This window comes from Diadema antillarum, unplaced genomic scaffold, assembly GCF_040938485.1.
Source record: "Diadema antillarum isolate AM-2024a unplaced genomic scaffold, OU_Dant_1.0 seq00001176_RagTag, whole genome shotgun sequence".
Taxonomy (NCBI): Eukaryota; Metazoa; Echinodermata; class Echinoidea; order Diadematoida; family Diadematidae; genus Diadema; species Diadema antillarum.
Window position 1 is genome coordinate 484,492 of NW_027271979.1, and position 17,775 is coordinate 502,266.

At 37.1% G+C, this 17,775-nt stretch overlaps 1 protein-coding gene across 1 annotated transcript in view; it reads left to right on the forward strand.

The window, feature by feature from the left end:
• The first annotated feature begins 9,547 nt into the window (after window positions 1-9,547).
• LOC139744449 (regulator of G-protein signaling 12-like) overlaps window positions 9,548-17,775 on the forward strand; it is a 77,349-nt gene continuing 69,121 nt past the window's right edge. The window contains exon 1 of the mRNA XM_071654885.1: window positions 9,548-12,748. Coding sequence (XP_071510986.1) covers window positions 10,490-12,748 — 2,259 coding nt within the window. The 5' untranslated portion in view covers window positions 9,548-10,489. The remainder of the gene's footprint in view (window positions 12,749-17,775) is intronic.

The following is a 17,775-nucleotide window of genomic DNA, read 5'->3' on the forward strand; positions in this document are numbered from 1 at the left end:
CATGCTTTCCATGCATTCCTTTGACTGTGCTATCTTCAATACCTCAAAACCCTCAAGGGTGCAAGAGCTGAATCATCCAGATTCGAATAAGCAACTCTCCAAATAGAGTTCATTAATTACAAAATTGGACAAGTTACAGATGTTGACAGTTGTTTAAATTCGTACTTTGATTCTACGTAATTAATGGATAAGCTATTATTATCTGTCTGATAACAAACTATTATTCGCTTAAATTTATTCATGCTAGGTTTCTAATGCTGAAAAGTTTGTTTTTGGTGAAGAGAAACCGAAATATCACATTTGAACACTCTTGATATGCATATATCGGGCACTTTGATACATTTGAATATTCCGTTGGCTCGGTAACCTTTGCATATTATGCAAATGAGGCCCAGATTATGTACATGGAAATGTTTGCATCGCACTAACTGACATTGCAAACATAGGTTTCAACACTTTCGGTGTTCCAATCTGAAACCTAGAAGTATAGTTTTCATAAAAACACTGTATTTTAATCATTATTGGAGCTAATTTGCATATTATGCAAATGAGGCCCAGAATATGTACATGGAAATGTTTGCATCGCACTAACTTACATTGCAAACATAGGTTTCAACATTTCGGGTGTTCCAATCTGAAACCTAGAAGCATAGTTTTCATGGAAACACTGTATTTTTATCATTATTGGAGCTAATTTGCATATTATGCAAGTGAGGCCCAGAATATGTAAATGGAAAAGGTTTGCATCGCACTAACTGACATTGAAAACATAAGTTTCAACACTTTCGGTATTTCGATCTGAAACCTAGAAGCATAGTTTTCATGGAAACACTGTATTTGTATCATTATGGGAGCTAATTTGCATATTATGCAAATTTAGCCACTTTACCCCATTGGATTTCTTGGGACTTTTAGTATGGTGTTTAGGAGCCCATAACAAGTTGCACTGCAGTGGAATTCGTACTGTTGCAATTAGTGGTGGGTGAAACCCTATTTTGACTCGACTATAATACTATAAAACACAACACCTTTATACTGAGTGGTCCGGCTATCCCCTGGTGATCTGTTGTAATTGCGTACTAGTAATTATTGTAAGTGTGACCAAGATGGGTCTAATTGTACCAAATTTTGTATTGTATATTGAAACCCCACACACATTTGCACTTTGCACACACACCTGCACAGTAGTATGCACTTGCAAAATGCACATTAGCACCTATGCAGTTGTTGTCTCTCAAATCTCCGGTAATTTACATCTCTGTATTACGGAATGGCGTCGTCACATGTGAATACCCCCGATATTCCTGCTGACATTATGCCTATGCGCGACAGTAAATATTACACACCCCTTGAATTCAATGATATTGTATCGTATAGTTCAGATAATATTTCACTTCTTCATATAAACTCTAGGAGTTTGAATAAAAATTTTGAATATATGGAAAATCTTTTGCACTCTTTAAACAATTTTGAATTTTCTGTTATTGGAATAAGTGAAACTTGGTTACATCAAAACTCCCCAGATATCTTTAATTTACCCAATCATAAATTAGTTAGGGCTGATCGTCAAGGAAAAAGGGGTGGCGGTGTTGCGTTTTATATTGCGCAAAATTTACAGTTCAAAATCCGTTCTGAAATCACGTTAAGATATGCAGAAACGTTATTTATTGAAATTGAGAACCCAATCTCTAAAAACGTTATTATAGGTTTAATTTATCGACCTCCTGATCTGAATTGTGAATTATTTTGTGATGAATTGGATTTATATCTCCATAAGATAGGTAATGAAAGCAAACATGTTTTTATTTTTGGTGATTTCAACATTAACTTTTCCCCCACATCCGATAACAATAATTCCCTTAATTTTATGCATTTAATGTATTCATATGGTTTTATGTCGATTATCAATAAACCCACCAGGATAAATCCACACTCGTCAACTCAGATTGATAATATATTTTCGAATGTGTATAATAATACAATTATGGGGGGTATATTATGTTCTGAAGTTTCTGATCATTTACCAATATTTTCAATTTGTGAATGTAAAGTGGGTCGCAATAAATTACATGATAAAATATGGTACTATAAAGAGTCAAAACGTAATGTGGAATTATTGAAACAGAATTTATTTTTAGAGGAATGGACAGATATTTATAGTATTAACAATGTTAATTTGGTATATAAATGTTTTAATGATAAATTGTTGTATTATTATGAAAATAATATTCCTTTATGCAGAATAAAAAGTAACCGAAATAAACCAAGAAATCCTTGGATTACAAAAGGTATTTTGAAATCCATAAACACTCGTAATTTTTTGTATAAATTACATATTCGTAACCCAACTGAATCTAATTTGAATATGTATAAAGTTTATCGAAATAAATTGACAAAATTGATTCGTTTATCCCGCAGATTATATTTTTCTGATAGAATGAAAAAGGTTTCTTCGAATATTAATGCAACATGGAAAATTATTAAAGAGGTCCTAGGTAAAAAGCCTGATTCTCCGCCAACGGATGATATCACATTAAACGGTATTAAAATAAATGATCCTAATATGTATGCTAATTCATTTAACTCATTTTTCGTTAATATCGGTCCGGAACTTGCTACTAAAATTAGCAATACTTCTGCTCATTTTACAGATTATCTTTTTGACCAAAATCAAGAGTCTATTTATTTTAACCCAACAAGTCCCAGTGAAATCATTAGTATCACTAAATCTTTAAATAGCTCTAAATCTTGTGGTTCTGATAAAATAAGTATGATGTTATTGAAAGAAATAGTTTATCCACTCGCAGAACCGTTAAGTTATATATTTAATCTTTCTTTATCACAAGGTATTTTCCCTGACCTGCTGAAAATAGCGAAAGTTAATCCTGTACATAAAAAAGATGATCCTCATGAAATTAGCAATTATCGTCCTATTTCTTTATTGCCTAGTATATCCAAAATCTTAGAAAAAATTGTTTATAATAGACTTCTTAAATTTATTAATAAGTATGATTTACTTATTCCCAATCAATATGGTTTCAGAAAAAATTATTCAACTGATTTAGCACTAATACAAATTTATGACAAAATCACGAGTGCTTTTGCAAACAAAGAACATGTTGCAGGTATATTTTGCGATTTGAGTAAAGCATTCGATACTCTTGATCATTCTATTTTACTCACCAAACTTAGTCATTACGGTATTCGAGGACAAGCACTTTTATGGCTTAAAGATTATCTAACTAATAGAAGACAATATGTTATTTTTAATGGTTGTGAATCTGACCCCCTTTTAATTAAATGTGGTGTTCCTCAAGGCTCAATTTTAGGCCCATTATTATTCCTTCTTTATGTTAATGATATCATAAATACATCCTCTCTTCTCTCTTTTGTTCTATTTGCTGATGATACGAATATATTTTATTCTCATAAAGATCTTAAGATTTTAAATGACACTTTAAATATTGAAATTAGTAAAGTATCAAATTGGTTTAAGTCTAATAAACTTTCTTTGAATATAAAAAAGACTCATTTTATTCATTTCAAACTTCATTCTCATAATGAAGATACGTTGATACATATTAACATTGATGATATCCCATTAGAAAAGAAAATGAATTCAAAATTTCTAGGAGTATATATAGATGAAAGTTTGACTTGGAATGAGCATTTACATTATGTTACAACGTGTATTTCTAGAAATATAGGGATAATTTCCAAGCTGAAGTTCTTTCTTCCTCGTTCAACTTTATTTCTATTATATAATTCCTTAATTCTCCCATATATAAGTTATTGCAATGTTGTATGGGGCACTTGCGGCTCTACCAAAATAAATTCTATATTTAAATTACAAAAGAAAGTTATACGTATTTGTACAGGATCGCATTTTCTGGCTCATACTGATTCTTTATTTCATGAGCTTAAAGCATTGAAGGTTTTTGATTTGAATATTATTCAAGTAGCAGTAATTATGTTCAAATATATACATCATCAACTTCCATCATCGTTTGATAACATGTTTAGGTTCAATACTTCTGTCCATTCGTACCCTACTCGTATATGTAGAAATTTCCACCTTTTGAATCCCAAATTATTAGTGACACACAAATCTATAAGACATTCGGGTCCGGATATTTGGAATAATCTCCCGGATAATATAAAGTCTTGTTCAAGTATTTATTCTTTGAAAGCTTCACTTAAACGATATTTGATACAATTATATTCTCCAAACCAATTGAGCTAACAAATATTTATAGTATAGATTGTCATCTTATTGTCAATCTCAATTTTCTTCCTACAACTGCATCTTGCACTCTCACCTGCAACTGCACTGCACTCACCTGATCACCTTCCTCCAAGAGAGTTATGTCGTTGGATAGTCATTTTATGAGGCCTCCATCCATTTCAAGCTTAATCGCTTATGATGGTGGTCTCCTGCATTCAATTATCTCTGCTGTTTACTGAAAATACTGTATATTTTATTTTATGTTTCTGTGTATCTACATTGCTCAATGCAATCACCTATGTGAATCTATTTATGTACTGTTATCGATTTATTTCACTGCACTTGTTATTCTTTGTCTTTGTACTTTTTGAAGTTTGCATTCCAATTGCATCTGATTGAATGCAGAAATAAAAGCAAACAAACAAACAAACAAACAAACTATATAGTGGGGGCACCGATGCCCATAGCTTTAACCAGATTCTAATTTAGGCATGCAGAGTGTATTTATTTTACATTTTCGAACGCAAGCAGAAGGAAACTGACCAGAAATGAATTCTATTTTTTTTTAGTGAAAAATAAAGCGAAGAGAATGGGATTTCATCGGGATTCGAACCCGAGACCGTTGCTACAGCCCGGTGCTCTACCGACTGAGCTTTAGAAAGTCCTAGTAACAGTGTTCATCCAAGGAGGTTCGAGAGATGGAGTTACAACTGACTATAATTATTCAATCAGCTGTCAGTTTTCTATGGATGGACAAAAGAATTCCACAGGTGCATTTGTGCCTTTGATGTTCGATGTTTGAAGCCGCCATCTTTCTGAGCAATCTGAAGATTCATTTTTAACGCTAACATAATATCGGGTATATGCTGCTCCTTTCGTTATCAAATGCAATGAAATTTCACCTAATGATAAAGCATATGAAACAAAAGTCAATTCCGTTCGAAAATATGTGCAAAAGTGTAAATCTGAGCTGTATACTTTGTGAAAGTGTTTTAAATTTTTCCCTCATGGAAAGCCGGTTTTATCACTTTTCTCCTTATTTCCGCCAAATGAAACTAATATGGTATCATCTTCAAGTATAGTTCTTTATAAATTAGTATGTCAGATTAGCGTACAGACATGTACAGTCGAGTAATTTTGATATCTATATTTCAGCAATATTTGAGTAATTTCTGTTCGCGCACCCCCGTGCCTTTACCATCATTGTCTACAGCCCATCGTTTGTAAGTAGGGATAGCGAAAAGTAATTACCATCACAAAGACATAAATTATCTTCCTTGGAAAGTGGCTGGTGATAATGCAATGAGACACGAGTCAATTGTCTTCGCATCTGAGCGGCAGATCCAGTTTGATACACACTTCAAATATTTTTGAGTGGCGGCTTCGAGCATGGGATCAAAGCGAATAAGACTGTTGTGACTCCATTTCTCGAACCTCCTTGGTTCGTCCCACAGACAATATGCTCGAATGGTCAGAAGCTGTAGCATTGCAAGGTGTATGATTGTGTGTGACACACACGCACACACTTAACCTGACATAAACCCGAAGGATAATTCAATTTCGCATGCGGGGGATGACCGAAGTGATGCAGCTTTTTGCTTATAATTATGTAACGCAAACAGAAGGAAACTGACCAGAAATGAATATGATTTATTAGTGGGAAAATGAGCAAAGAAAATGAGATTTCGTACTATCTTTTGCGATAATGATGAGACAGAAGGTTACCGGGGACGAGATGCCCGGTAACGTTGTAAATAAAGTCATGTATAATTTATAAAAACAGACATCTGGCGTTCATGTATACTGAGTAATATGACGTCTTATCTGTCCACGTCAACTTCTGTCACCTGCTTTGAACATGCTAACCCTCTGAATACTTGTACGAGCGTCACGTAATAGAATTCTTAAATTATGCATATAATATCATGGAATATAATTAGAATCCTATTAATAATAATGATATAAAAGTAGAAGAAGGTCCCTTGCACCCGCTTTAAATTTCTTCATCGGTACCCGCGTGTTTCACTGAGAAGTTGACATACTTCTTGTTTGAGTTTATTGCTGATTTGTGCTTCTGCATAGTTATACTTGATGAGTGAGGAGAATGCATCAGCGTGTGCACAAGTAAATCTGTAGCTATTTCATTTTGACATTGAACACGATTACTTCCATGGAACTCCCACAATACGGAACACCTCTTACTTCAATTGAGATAATGTTATATGACATGCATTGAATATCTTCCTTCGGTTGCTGATGAGTGCATTATGTTTAACAGCTGCGCACGTTTGAAAAGAAAATATTCATTATTTTGTAATGTGTCAGTATACACGAAGGTCTACTGATTCGTTAAAATTTGTCTTTGAAAAGATGCATTACAAATCCTCTCTTTGCTAGCGGACGCCACAGATTTCACACATTGGAATTTTTAGAAACTTTGAATTTTTAACTTTGGATATGTTAACCATCTTTTACTTGTACTTCATAATATTATTTGCATTTATTCAAGAATTAGTGATATCACAACATGGAACTCTTGATATCACCAAATGGAATTCTGATATCACAGATTCCATTTTGTGATATGAGAAACTCGATTTTTGGACATCACAAATTGGAATTCTAATGGAATGGTATTTTAAACAATAGGGCTCGCCACACGGCCGCGTCAGGCTTCGTGCTACCGGTTGCCGTTTCAGGTGTGACGTGCATTATGACATGTCTCACTGCTACAATCTGTCATACAGTACAGGTTTTGTGATGAAGTACGGAATGGCGCCACCTTTTGTCGAGACGTCGAATACTCGTTTTACCAGCTTGTTGCCTGCGATACAGAAGTTTCTGTGCAAGCTTATTAAAAGCGTTACAAGACTCAATCTCCCTATTACAACACCATTTCGAATGCTAGGTACTACTTCAAATGCCCTCATGTATTAATTTTGCATATTCACGAATGCAGCTAATATAATCATAATAAAATTCTCGCACAAAATGTACTCACTCTTTATTATTTTATTTGCTCCCAAAATTAATATGAACAGTAAATCAACAGACAATAATTGTGAATTATGTGGAATAATTAAAGTGGAAATCCGGATAAGTCAAAGGTTCATCTGAAAAAGAAAGAGAAAAATTCTACACTAAAAACAGTTGAAGGTACAACCTCTACACTGAGCCACTGAGCTACGAGCGAGGAGAGAGAGAGAGAGAGAGAGAGGGAGGGGGGGGGGGGGGGGGGGGGGAATCAAAGCTGTTATCTATAGTTCCTTCATTTTTTATGAATTAGTCTTGGAAAATAGTGAGGGTAAGAAAAGCCGCCACATATACTAGGAGTTCCTAACGAATGATATATATATTTTCTATCTCCCTCTCTGTCCCCATTCTCTCTAGTGAGGGCATTTTATTCTTTCATTGTTATTTGTGTGCACTTTCGTTTGTTTGTTTGTTTTTGTTTTAATGCAGGAGGGAGTGAACCATGTTCGCCACCCGCCCTGTAAAGTTCAGTTCAATTCAGTTCAGATTTAAATTTTTCTCCATCGCAATGTAATCAATAACATATAGGCCCCTAAGCACAGTGTACATGAAAGTCAAGACTTTCAACATAAATAGTCAATACTTCATGCCAGGCACATATAAGGTATACATGCCTACAATACTATAGGCCTACCAGGCATATCAATTACTTATAGTTAACTAGGGACTGAAGAATAGAATGTGTCCCTTCGATCTTTATTAAAAGATTTCAACTTTTGTCTTCACCATAATTCATGACGTACGTGCCCGATCAGGAGAAAGAAACTGATGATTAGCAGAAAGTCATTATAAGGGACAAAACTTATATGCCAGGGCTCGACACTAACGGTGGCCCGGTGGCCCGGGGCCACCAAAAATGAAAGTCGGGCCACCAAATTTCAAAAAAGGGCAAATTTGGTGGCCCGCCTCGGGCCACCACAATCTTTTGAAAAGTATGTTAATAAATTCGTAACTTTTTGCGCCGGAAATTAGCAGTTAAATTTATTTAAAGGATGGATGAAAAGGACTGAATGAGTGCCTGAGAGTGAGTGTTGCAAGTTTAATTTATGAGTAGATATGTCTAACTTTTAAACTTAAATATTTGACTCATTAAAAAAAACAGGACTTTTAATGTTTTTTATTGTTTTTCGGGACACCAAATTTTTCTCTCGGGCCACCAAAAATTTGAAATTTAGGATTTTGGTGGCCCCATCGGGCCACCAAACAAGGAAGTTAGTGTCGAGCCATGTATATGCAAAAAAAAAAAAAAAAAAAAATGTCTCGCAGATAAGGTACAATTTTAGTGAGAATGGGTAGGCCTAAAAACAAACGAACAAGGGCACGAATAAATAGATAAATTGGGCATATTTTTATGTGCATTATTCTGTTACCCTTGGGTGAATATAATTAGAATATCAAGTTTTTCGAAAGCGGAATCACCAACGCAATGAACAAGAACTTTATTATAGCTATTTTGTGTACTCATTCTGAAGTTCTTGGAGAACGTATGAAATTACATGGAGTTCTATCTAATCGCGGCTCATCGAATGCGTACATTGTACATGTACATTGTTCTACTACACTATTATACTAGTAGTACTATACAATGTATAATAATGTCTCGGCTGACTCCCGCAGTGGTCTTCCATAGATTATTCTTTCTTTGCCTTTGTAAGTACGAAATACTGTAATCACATTTTTTCCCGAGTTTCTGAGTAAGTATCTCATGAAGAGCTTATACTGAGTATTATAATAAAGGAGAAGATCCGATCTGATTTACTACTAGTATTACTCGGAATGTGATTACTAGTACGCGCGATACTCCCTGGGAAAAGAATGGTAATTTTTTTCACCTGTTACAGAATCGCATCGTCCACAGATTATTGCAACAGTCCAATCATATAGTGTTGCGTAGATCACATGCTCAACCGTTAGGGTGAATCCACGTGCAAATAGTGTGGTTCTGGAGGGATGCGCAGAGCAGGGACTGCACGTGCATTTTATACAGTAGACGATCCAAGAGCGCACAACCCCAACGAGCAACGATCATGTCTGTACAGTTACAGATCCCGTTTACTGTATGTATGCAGAGAATATTGATGCAAGTTTAGTGTGTGTATGTGTGTGTGCGCATGTAATGTAACAGCATTCGAACGTACACATAATATGTACTGTGAAGTTACCGTATAGAGGTACGCACCCCACCGGTACCCGTTCGTTATCTCCATCGATAATCCACCTCTAGCTCCTCTCTAATGTACTGAGTATACCGTACTTACCGATCCAATCCTCGCGCTGTGAATGCGTCGTGTTACCAGGGAGAGTGGACTACGAACGTTTAACCGGAAATAACTCAAAATATTGTAAACTACGAGCAATTGTAGACTAAGGAACAAGTTTTAAAGCTTGGTCTTAGCAGTTGTATGAACTTCATTGTCTCTCTGTACGGAATGAGGGATGAGTCTGGTGCTATGAAGTAACCTGTGTTGCATGCAACCTGTGTCGCCGAATCATCTAGCCGTTACAGTAACAGGTGCATAGGTGCGGTACTTGCATCTTCTCGCCGCGGAAGCTTCGGCCGATCGTGCAGTCTTGTGAATGCATCAACCTATCCAACCGATACAATGTACAGTGGTCAGTCAGTGGGACAAAGGTACAAATACGCCGATGGAATAAGGTCAATTTTATGTTTTGTGTGAACGATCTAATTCTGAGACTGAGGGATTTTGCGCTGAATTCTTCTATGTAGACTGTCTAGACTACTGTTTGATCCTGCAAACATTAAAAATGGAATTCAAAACTGCTAAATGAAACCGGATGGTTTTCTGTCATGTCTTGTCGAGGAACTGAGCTAGCTGAGTGAGGAGCTCGCCGATTTGCCCCAGCAGTAGCACTAGGCCCGGCCCAACCACCTCATCAGCACCTGACTGACTCTGCTCTGCACAGGGAGCATTAAATCTGCGAGATCATCCCTGCTGCTGGGGACATCAGTTCATTTGATTGCCTATCCCAAATCATCCTAGGCCATTCTATGCAGTTTTTCAATTTCATGTTTAGAAAGTCAAACTCTTGACTTGTAACTCTGTAGATAGTAACATAATTAAAAGTGTTAATCATTTTATGCGATAACTTGAAATATGACTCATGTCCATGACCATGTTGTTGCTGTAGAATCTACTGCTGGTGTGGTGATTGTTTGCTCAACTTGGTGACAAAGTCTCTCAATATCGATGTGTGCTAAACCACCTAACAATGATGTATCCAGGCAGACGGAAGACAAAATTGCCAAGAACTAATTTCATGAACCTCAAAACTGTAGAGGTTCCACGAGGTCGTAACGGATATGGCTTCACTGTATCGGGACAATCGCCATGTGTGCTAAGCTGCATTTTGCATGGCAGCCCAGCAGAAATTGCTGGGCTGAAGGCTGGAGACAGTGTGATTGCTGTAAATGGTGAGAATGTGACCCGTCTAAGCCATGAGCAGATTATTAAGCTTATTGGGGCCACAACTGGAGTGCTACGTTTGACAGTGGCTGAAGTGGACTATTCGGAGTCGTCTGACGAGGAATATGTTTACATGCCGAGGACAAGATACCCTCACACCAAGCGATCACAGAGTGCCACTCCTCTGTCAATGATGAATAAACCTCGTGCGGAGATGGTTGTAGAAGAAATTCAGAGTGGCTTGCTTCTCGACTCATTTTCTGCAATGCCAGAGGACATTCCACAAGCCATGCTGCGAGGAGCAGAAGTCCAGCGCATTCAGGCAGACATGCATATCAATTCATCCAAGTTTGCTCCAGGCCACTTGAGCCCATATAACAAGTCGGGGAAACCGGAAATCATTCTCAGAAAGTCACCACACAATTATGACTACACTTACTGGAATGGCAAAGCTTTTGAAAAAGTCAGCATCCCACCAAAGATTCGCAAGCCGAAGAGACACAATGACCAAAGGAATCGTCTTTTTTCTACCCCAACCCCTTCTAGCTATTATGTTCAAGAGAATCCTTATGATGATGGTGATCCAGATGATCTAAGACCCCTTTCACCTGTTGAACTGAGCAACTTAATGTATCCTGATGTGAGCCATACTGCTCAACGGAACTTACATAAATCCATGTCCTACTCAGGTAATACAACACCCATTGTGCACCAAGGACAAATACTAGGTGCTTCTGTTCTGGACAATGAAGAAAACATACACATGAGAGCCATGGTTGGGTACCTAGGCTCCATTGACATTCCTGCTTCTGCCAACTTACCTACTGCCAGTTTGCATGCTATCAGGGGCTGTGTCCGCAGACTCCATAAAGAGCACAGGGTTCACTCCTTCATGATGATGGAGATCGGAACAGATGGAGTTCGTCTTGTCAACAGCAATCAGCGTGTTGCAGTGGTCTACCCGAGAGAACGATTAGCATTCAGTGGTGTGTGTCCTGATGACAAGCGCTTCTTTGGCATCGTCACCTCCCATAACCCTGAAGAAACAATCGATGCCATTGACAGTGATGATGAGCCTATTGGAAGTTCATGCCATGTATTCATGGTGGACCCTAATTTCATGAGGCATGATGTGCATGCTCGTGTCACTGCCCAGTTTGCTATTATATGCAACACTGATCCTGAAAGCAACACATGTGACATCTTCCCTTCCTCAGCCAAGCCCATTCTGAAGAGGGTGTCTCAGTTATATCAGGATAGGAGTGACTTGAACTTCTTTGGAGAGCTCTATGGTCAATCACCATTTGTAAGTGGACCTAGAAGAAGTAACAGTACAAACAGCAGCAATAGTGACAGTGGCTTTGGAAATGGAAACAGCAAAGATCAGAATGACTTTAGCGCGCATATGGACCATAGGCCGATTCTTGATGTTGCAGCTATGATGCGCAACCAGCGAAATGGTCACGCCACATCAACGCCTTATGGTGCCAGCACACACATTGTCAGAGCAGAAATCAACACATCAATGTCATCAGATGTGCCTTACTCCCAGTCCTCCACTTCACCTCAGTCTGACACATCTCCAAGGAATGTGCTCTACAGGAGTAGCAAAGACATTTCAGGGCGCCTGACTCCGAGAGTTCGTCCAGATCCTGTTGGTTTCCGCAGTCCATCAGTAGTTCCAAACCAACAAAAAGCGTACCCCAACCACCAACAACCGGTGAGGCCTTCTAGTGTGCAAGTGCCTCTCCAGACTCAGCTAAGAGCTTCGGTTGGGACGCCCAGCCAGCTGAAACCCCCTCAGCAGAAAAGTGAAAGTGACTTTCGGTCACAGAAACCAAACACGGAAAGTTCAGGTTCCTCTACACTGGAAGATAACTCCCAGAAGAGCAAGGAGATCATGGGCCCACCAACAGGGTTGCCCCCAAGTGGAAGGCACTCTATGTACAGCAGGCAATCTGCAGTGTACCCAGATGTGGCCATTGACAGGTCCACAGCCAGGAAGGTGCAGGAAGAGCTTGCCAGGAGGCTGTCGGAGAATCAAGCCTTTCAGCAAACACAACAGGTAAGTTTCGACCTGTGCACGTGGTAACCTACTGGTATGATATGTTTTGAAGCCTTAACCTTTTTATTCAATCATTCTGAATTTTATTTGATGGGGTTCATGTTCTAAAAGGAAAGCAGAAGTGTTTATTAAATGTTGTGTGCACATCTGAATTCACAGGGCATCCTCAGCAGAACAAATTTGGAAAATTACATGTATAAAGAAAATGTTTATTGTTATTTTGATACAAAATTTTGATCTTTATTTCATAGTAGTGTTGTACACACATTGTAGTAATGTTTTTAAACTTTCACCATGTAAATGAGAAAATTGGTGTGAATTAACATTTAATGCAAAGATGGGACAGGAGAAAAATCATATCATTTTGCCTGACTTCTTGTCTGAATCTAAAATCCCTGCAGACAGGGTACATGATACATGTTCAAATGTGAAGTTTTAGCAAGAAATCAGAACCTAGTATTTCTTTCTAAAGCCAGCAGTGTTGGTATTAAAATTGATACAGTATGTTGCTCATGTTGTTTGCAAATTATCAATTATATATTGAAGTAGATTTTTTTTAAAATGTGCAGTACTATGCAAATACAGTGTAGCACATCCACTTTGTGGGGTTTTTTGTGGAAATGCCGTACAGTGCCCTTGAAAGTAATTATTAGAATGATGGGTTTGAGCATCAAGATAGAGACTGTCTTTGAGTTTAATCTGATGGCAGCCTTAGTTTGCTGTTTTTGTTTTTGTTTTTTGTTTTTTGCTACTTAACATGCCCAAGGAATGGAATACATGTACTACACCATGCATTGTTGTGAGCAGTAGCTGCTTTATGTGAGAAAAACAAAACAAAACAATGAAGGTCATCAAAAGCACTCTCATGCTCCTAGTACAGTACAATGCATTGTCTCCATACAGTAGCCTGACTGCTAGCCTACCCAATTTCTTGGGTTTAAAACACACAGTGCAGTTGAAAAAAAAAGTGAGAAACCAATGCAGTATAATTTGTATTATCTTGAAATATAATGCAAGGAAGTTAACTGTACTATAGTACTTCATTACTTGGCAATATACATGTACATTGTATAGTATTTGGTTAGTGGCACTTGATAGCATTTTTTACACAATTTTATCCACATTTTGGCAATAAGCATTCCTTCTCAACTACATTGTGGAAGGGCTTCATCAGTTGGGTGTCAAAAATGTAATTTATCTAATCTACACTTATTCTGTGCTATCTCCTTTTGAAACTTCTGAATTATTGTCAGTGAATTTTCATGCAGGAAATATGAATGGGTTGCTGACGAATAACCCTTTATCAATCCTCTCTGCTAATCAGAAAAGCTATTCTTGCAACTCCACATTGATGTCAACCTCAGCAATACTATGAAAGTGCTAATATTCTTTTTTATGAAAGATGTTTAAAAGACTTTAAATGATTTTTATTGGACTGTCCAAGGATTTCTGGCTAGCCAAGAACCGCTGCGTGCACAAAGGAATGTTAATCATATTGATTGTTCACAGTCCAACGAATAAGCCCATGCCCCCTTGTGTGCTGCTGAAAAGAATTTGTTTTACGGTGACTTGGCTACAGGGAACACGCCTTAAGGCTTGTCTTCATCTCACCCATGCATTGTGTATGAAGATGCTAATCTTAGAGATGTAGGCATTATCCAGTTAGGAAAGAGGATATATATGCTCTAGGATCTGTGCAGAGTGAATGCTATACCACAATAATCTACATGTACAAATGTACGTTAAGGGCTTGACACAATACTTCCCCCCCCCCCCTTGCCTGCATATGGGCATTTGTGCCAGAGGCAAGCCGCTCATTCATGTTACACTGACTGTTAATAACTTGTCAGAGGCAAGTGGAGCAAGTTGGCCTGTGACACCCTTATAATTTGCCTTTCAGAAGAATTAAAACTCCCATTTCTTTTTAACTTTGTACATTCTAACTCAGTGATCTATTGTATCTCGAACCTCTCTTGAGTGGACTACAGAGTGTATGATACACTCATATCATCAGACTAGAGAAAATCCATCTACAGTAGTACGTTAGAACCACATGTATGCACAATTACATACAAGAGTTGATACACAGGAATTCAACATAATGTTGACTTTCTACGTATGTTGTAACATAAGCTTACGTTGAATTAGAGGTGTCATCAGCCACTTCAAATTGTATTGTTGTTGGATGATATATGACCATTGGAATAAAGAACTATGTGTATACTTTGTATATTAAAGGCAAGTTCAGCCAAGAGTCTTGTGAGTTAATCAAATGGACTGAAACCTATCATCAACTCCATTGACATCCTCAATTGCTATACTGTATGTCGGTCTTTGGTCATTTCAATGTACATTGTAAAACCTGGAGAAACAACAAAATATCGGTTAGAGAATTACAATAATTTGAATTGGATTTGAAGTGACATCCTTGTTAGTGAAAGCACATTTCCCATCTGTTCAGGGCAAATAGATCAGCAATTCAAAGGACCAAGGAAATTTTGCACTCGTTCAGAACTGTCCATTTCCTGCTGAGTTTCCACTTTGTTTTTTCACATCGAACTAGCATTGAAGCCACAGTGCAATGAAAAAAGGCCTACCCCAAGGAAACTGATTTTGGCAACAGATCTGTTGAGGTGACATTGATGTAATGGTGGATGCAGTGTCCATTCAAAAGACAAATTTTATGAAAAACAATTATTGTTAAAATTATCATTTGTACAGCTCATAGTATACAGTACAGCTGCACAATGCACACTACAGTGTAAAGTTTAGTCTAGATTACTAAAAAAATGCATGCACATTGCTGGATCTCTTGTACTGAATTTGAATCCTAAGTGAAATGCCACTCCATATGTTCAAGTTATCTTTGATAAGTGCAATAAACCCAAACAGAAAAGTTGTAAGAACGTCATCAAAGTCAGACAAAAGTAATGGAATGTCAAAGTTTAGCACGTCCTATTCAGAAAACAGTGATTTGACTACAGATGACATTTTGAGTTGAAATGATATTGCAATCAACTTACAGCACTTGTACAATCCCACCTGCACAGCAGTCTCTCCTAATATATCTGCATTTGATATGAAATCTAATGTTCGAGGTCAAGTTCAATGAGAAACTCGTATCCTTTGTTTTGACTTATTGTGAAACTTAGCTTACATATATCAGCAATGATGACTTTTGAGTTTGAGTTTGAGTTTATTTATAACAACAACATATGTACAGGAAAGTTTGAATACATGTTTATACATCAATATTAATACATACTACATGTAACAGTCTAAACGATCTAAACAAAACATATTAAATATAATCTATAATATAAAATTATAAATGATTATGTAATCTAAAACTATTAATCTAAAAAAAAAGAGCTACAATATGGCAATGTTGTACACAATGAGGTTGCTAAAAGAACCAAGAGGTAGCACACTCTGTGCTAGTAGGTGTTGGTCCTTTTAAACACGTATTACATAATGAACTATAAGTTATAAGGGGTTGCAGTTGCTAGCTTATCAATGAAAATTATGATATTTTGGTGTATTTGTACCAATGGGGGTTTGTGAGATGCCAACAATGTCATGACCTCATTTAATTTACATCCACAAGCTTTTGGCCAATAATACAGTTCAGTGAAAAACTTGCGAAACTTTATTTGACGCAACCCATATCATTAAAAAAAAAAAAAATAGTATTAGTATGCCATTCATATTATTATTATGTGAGATATTTGACATGTAGTTCAGAATCGCTGGATTTGTAGCATTAGTTGTGTTCTTTTAATTTTTTTCTGTGTATGGGTGTGTGTGTGTGTGTATAATATTCATGTGCTGTACAGTCACTTCAGGGTATGAAGCAGGGGTACTCAAATGTTTCACCTACAAGTATACATGCTTGTATGTGTATGCAAAGCAATCCATTGCCAGTTTACCAAGGAGCTTGAGTGTATCAAGCTCTGTTCTTGTCAAATATGCACTTAATACGTACAATAGTTGTATGTGCTTTGGGCCTGTCTAAAAATCTGCACTGCTACAAAGAGGTACATGTACACACAGTTTGATGACACTTGTTGGCCTATTCCTTGATTGCATTCCTTGTTGACAAGTTGGATGAACTAAATTACCAATTAATGGCTTTGTCAATTTGCTGATACCCTATCAAGTTGAAGTAGCATAAAAAAAGTGCAGTTAAATATTTGATGAGTTTGTCATTGGTCATTGACAGCAAACTACAAACGTTCTATATCCACTTGTAAGCAGTCCATGTACAATATTAGGTGTCTGCCAGAAGAGTTGTGGTCTCGTGATGTTTTCAAAGGTTTTGCTCACTATTGGGTGTGCATTTTAAAGTACTACATGTTGCTACAATATGTCAAAATGATGTGACCCATAAAACATGGCGGAGAAGCAGAGCTTTTACCTTGTATTCATTTCTATGACAAACTGCATTCCTTGAATGTTTTGTGCATACACTGTACATGTACAGAAGTAACTGTAATACAGTTGTACATTTGTACCTTCTGTTCTTGGAAAGGTGTTCAATAATGTAGCATTCAAGATAATGTTTGTCTGCTTGATAATAAACTTCACAGTGTACATACAATGTACTTTTATGCCAGTAGTCATAAGTATTTCTGTATTTGTTGTAAATGAAACTTTAAATATTCTGGACATACATTTTGTTTATTTCAAGATCATATGCAAGTGATTTCTGGCACTCCAGCAGATTGCAAATTATGGCATTGATACCAACCATTCAAATTGAAATATAATGCTACAGCCCTTCCATTGACAGCACCCTATCAGTGTAAAGTTAGTAGGTGTACCACAGTGCGCATATTGCCTTGCATCTATTCGTCAATGTGTGAGTTCCTCTGCATTTCAGTCTATAGCTTTTGAAGCTGTAGTAGGTTTAATTAGCAACTAGGTAGATGTTTACCCTGACATTACTCATCTCTCAAATGCTGTGCATTGTTGCTCAGATTTCTCTAAAAAAGGCTTTCTCTGTACGTTATCGCAAACTGAAAAAT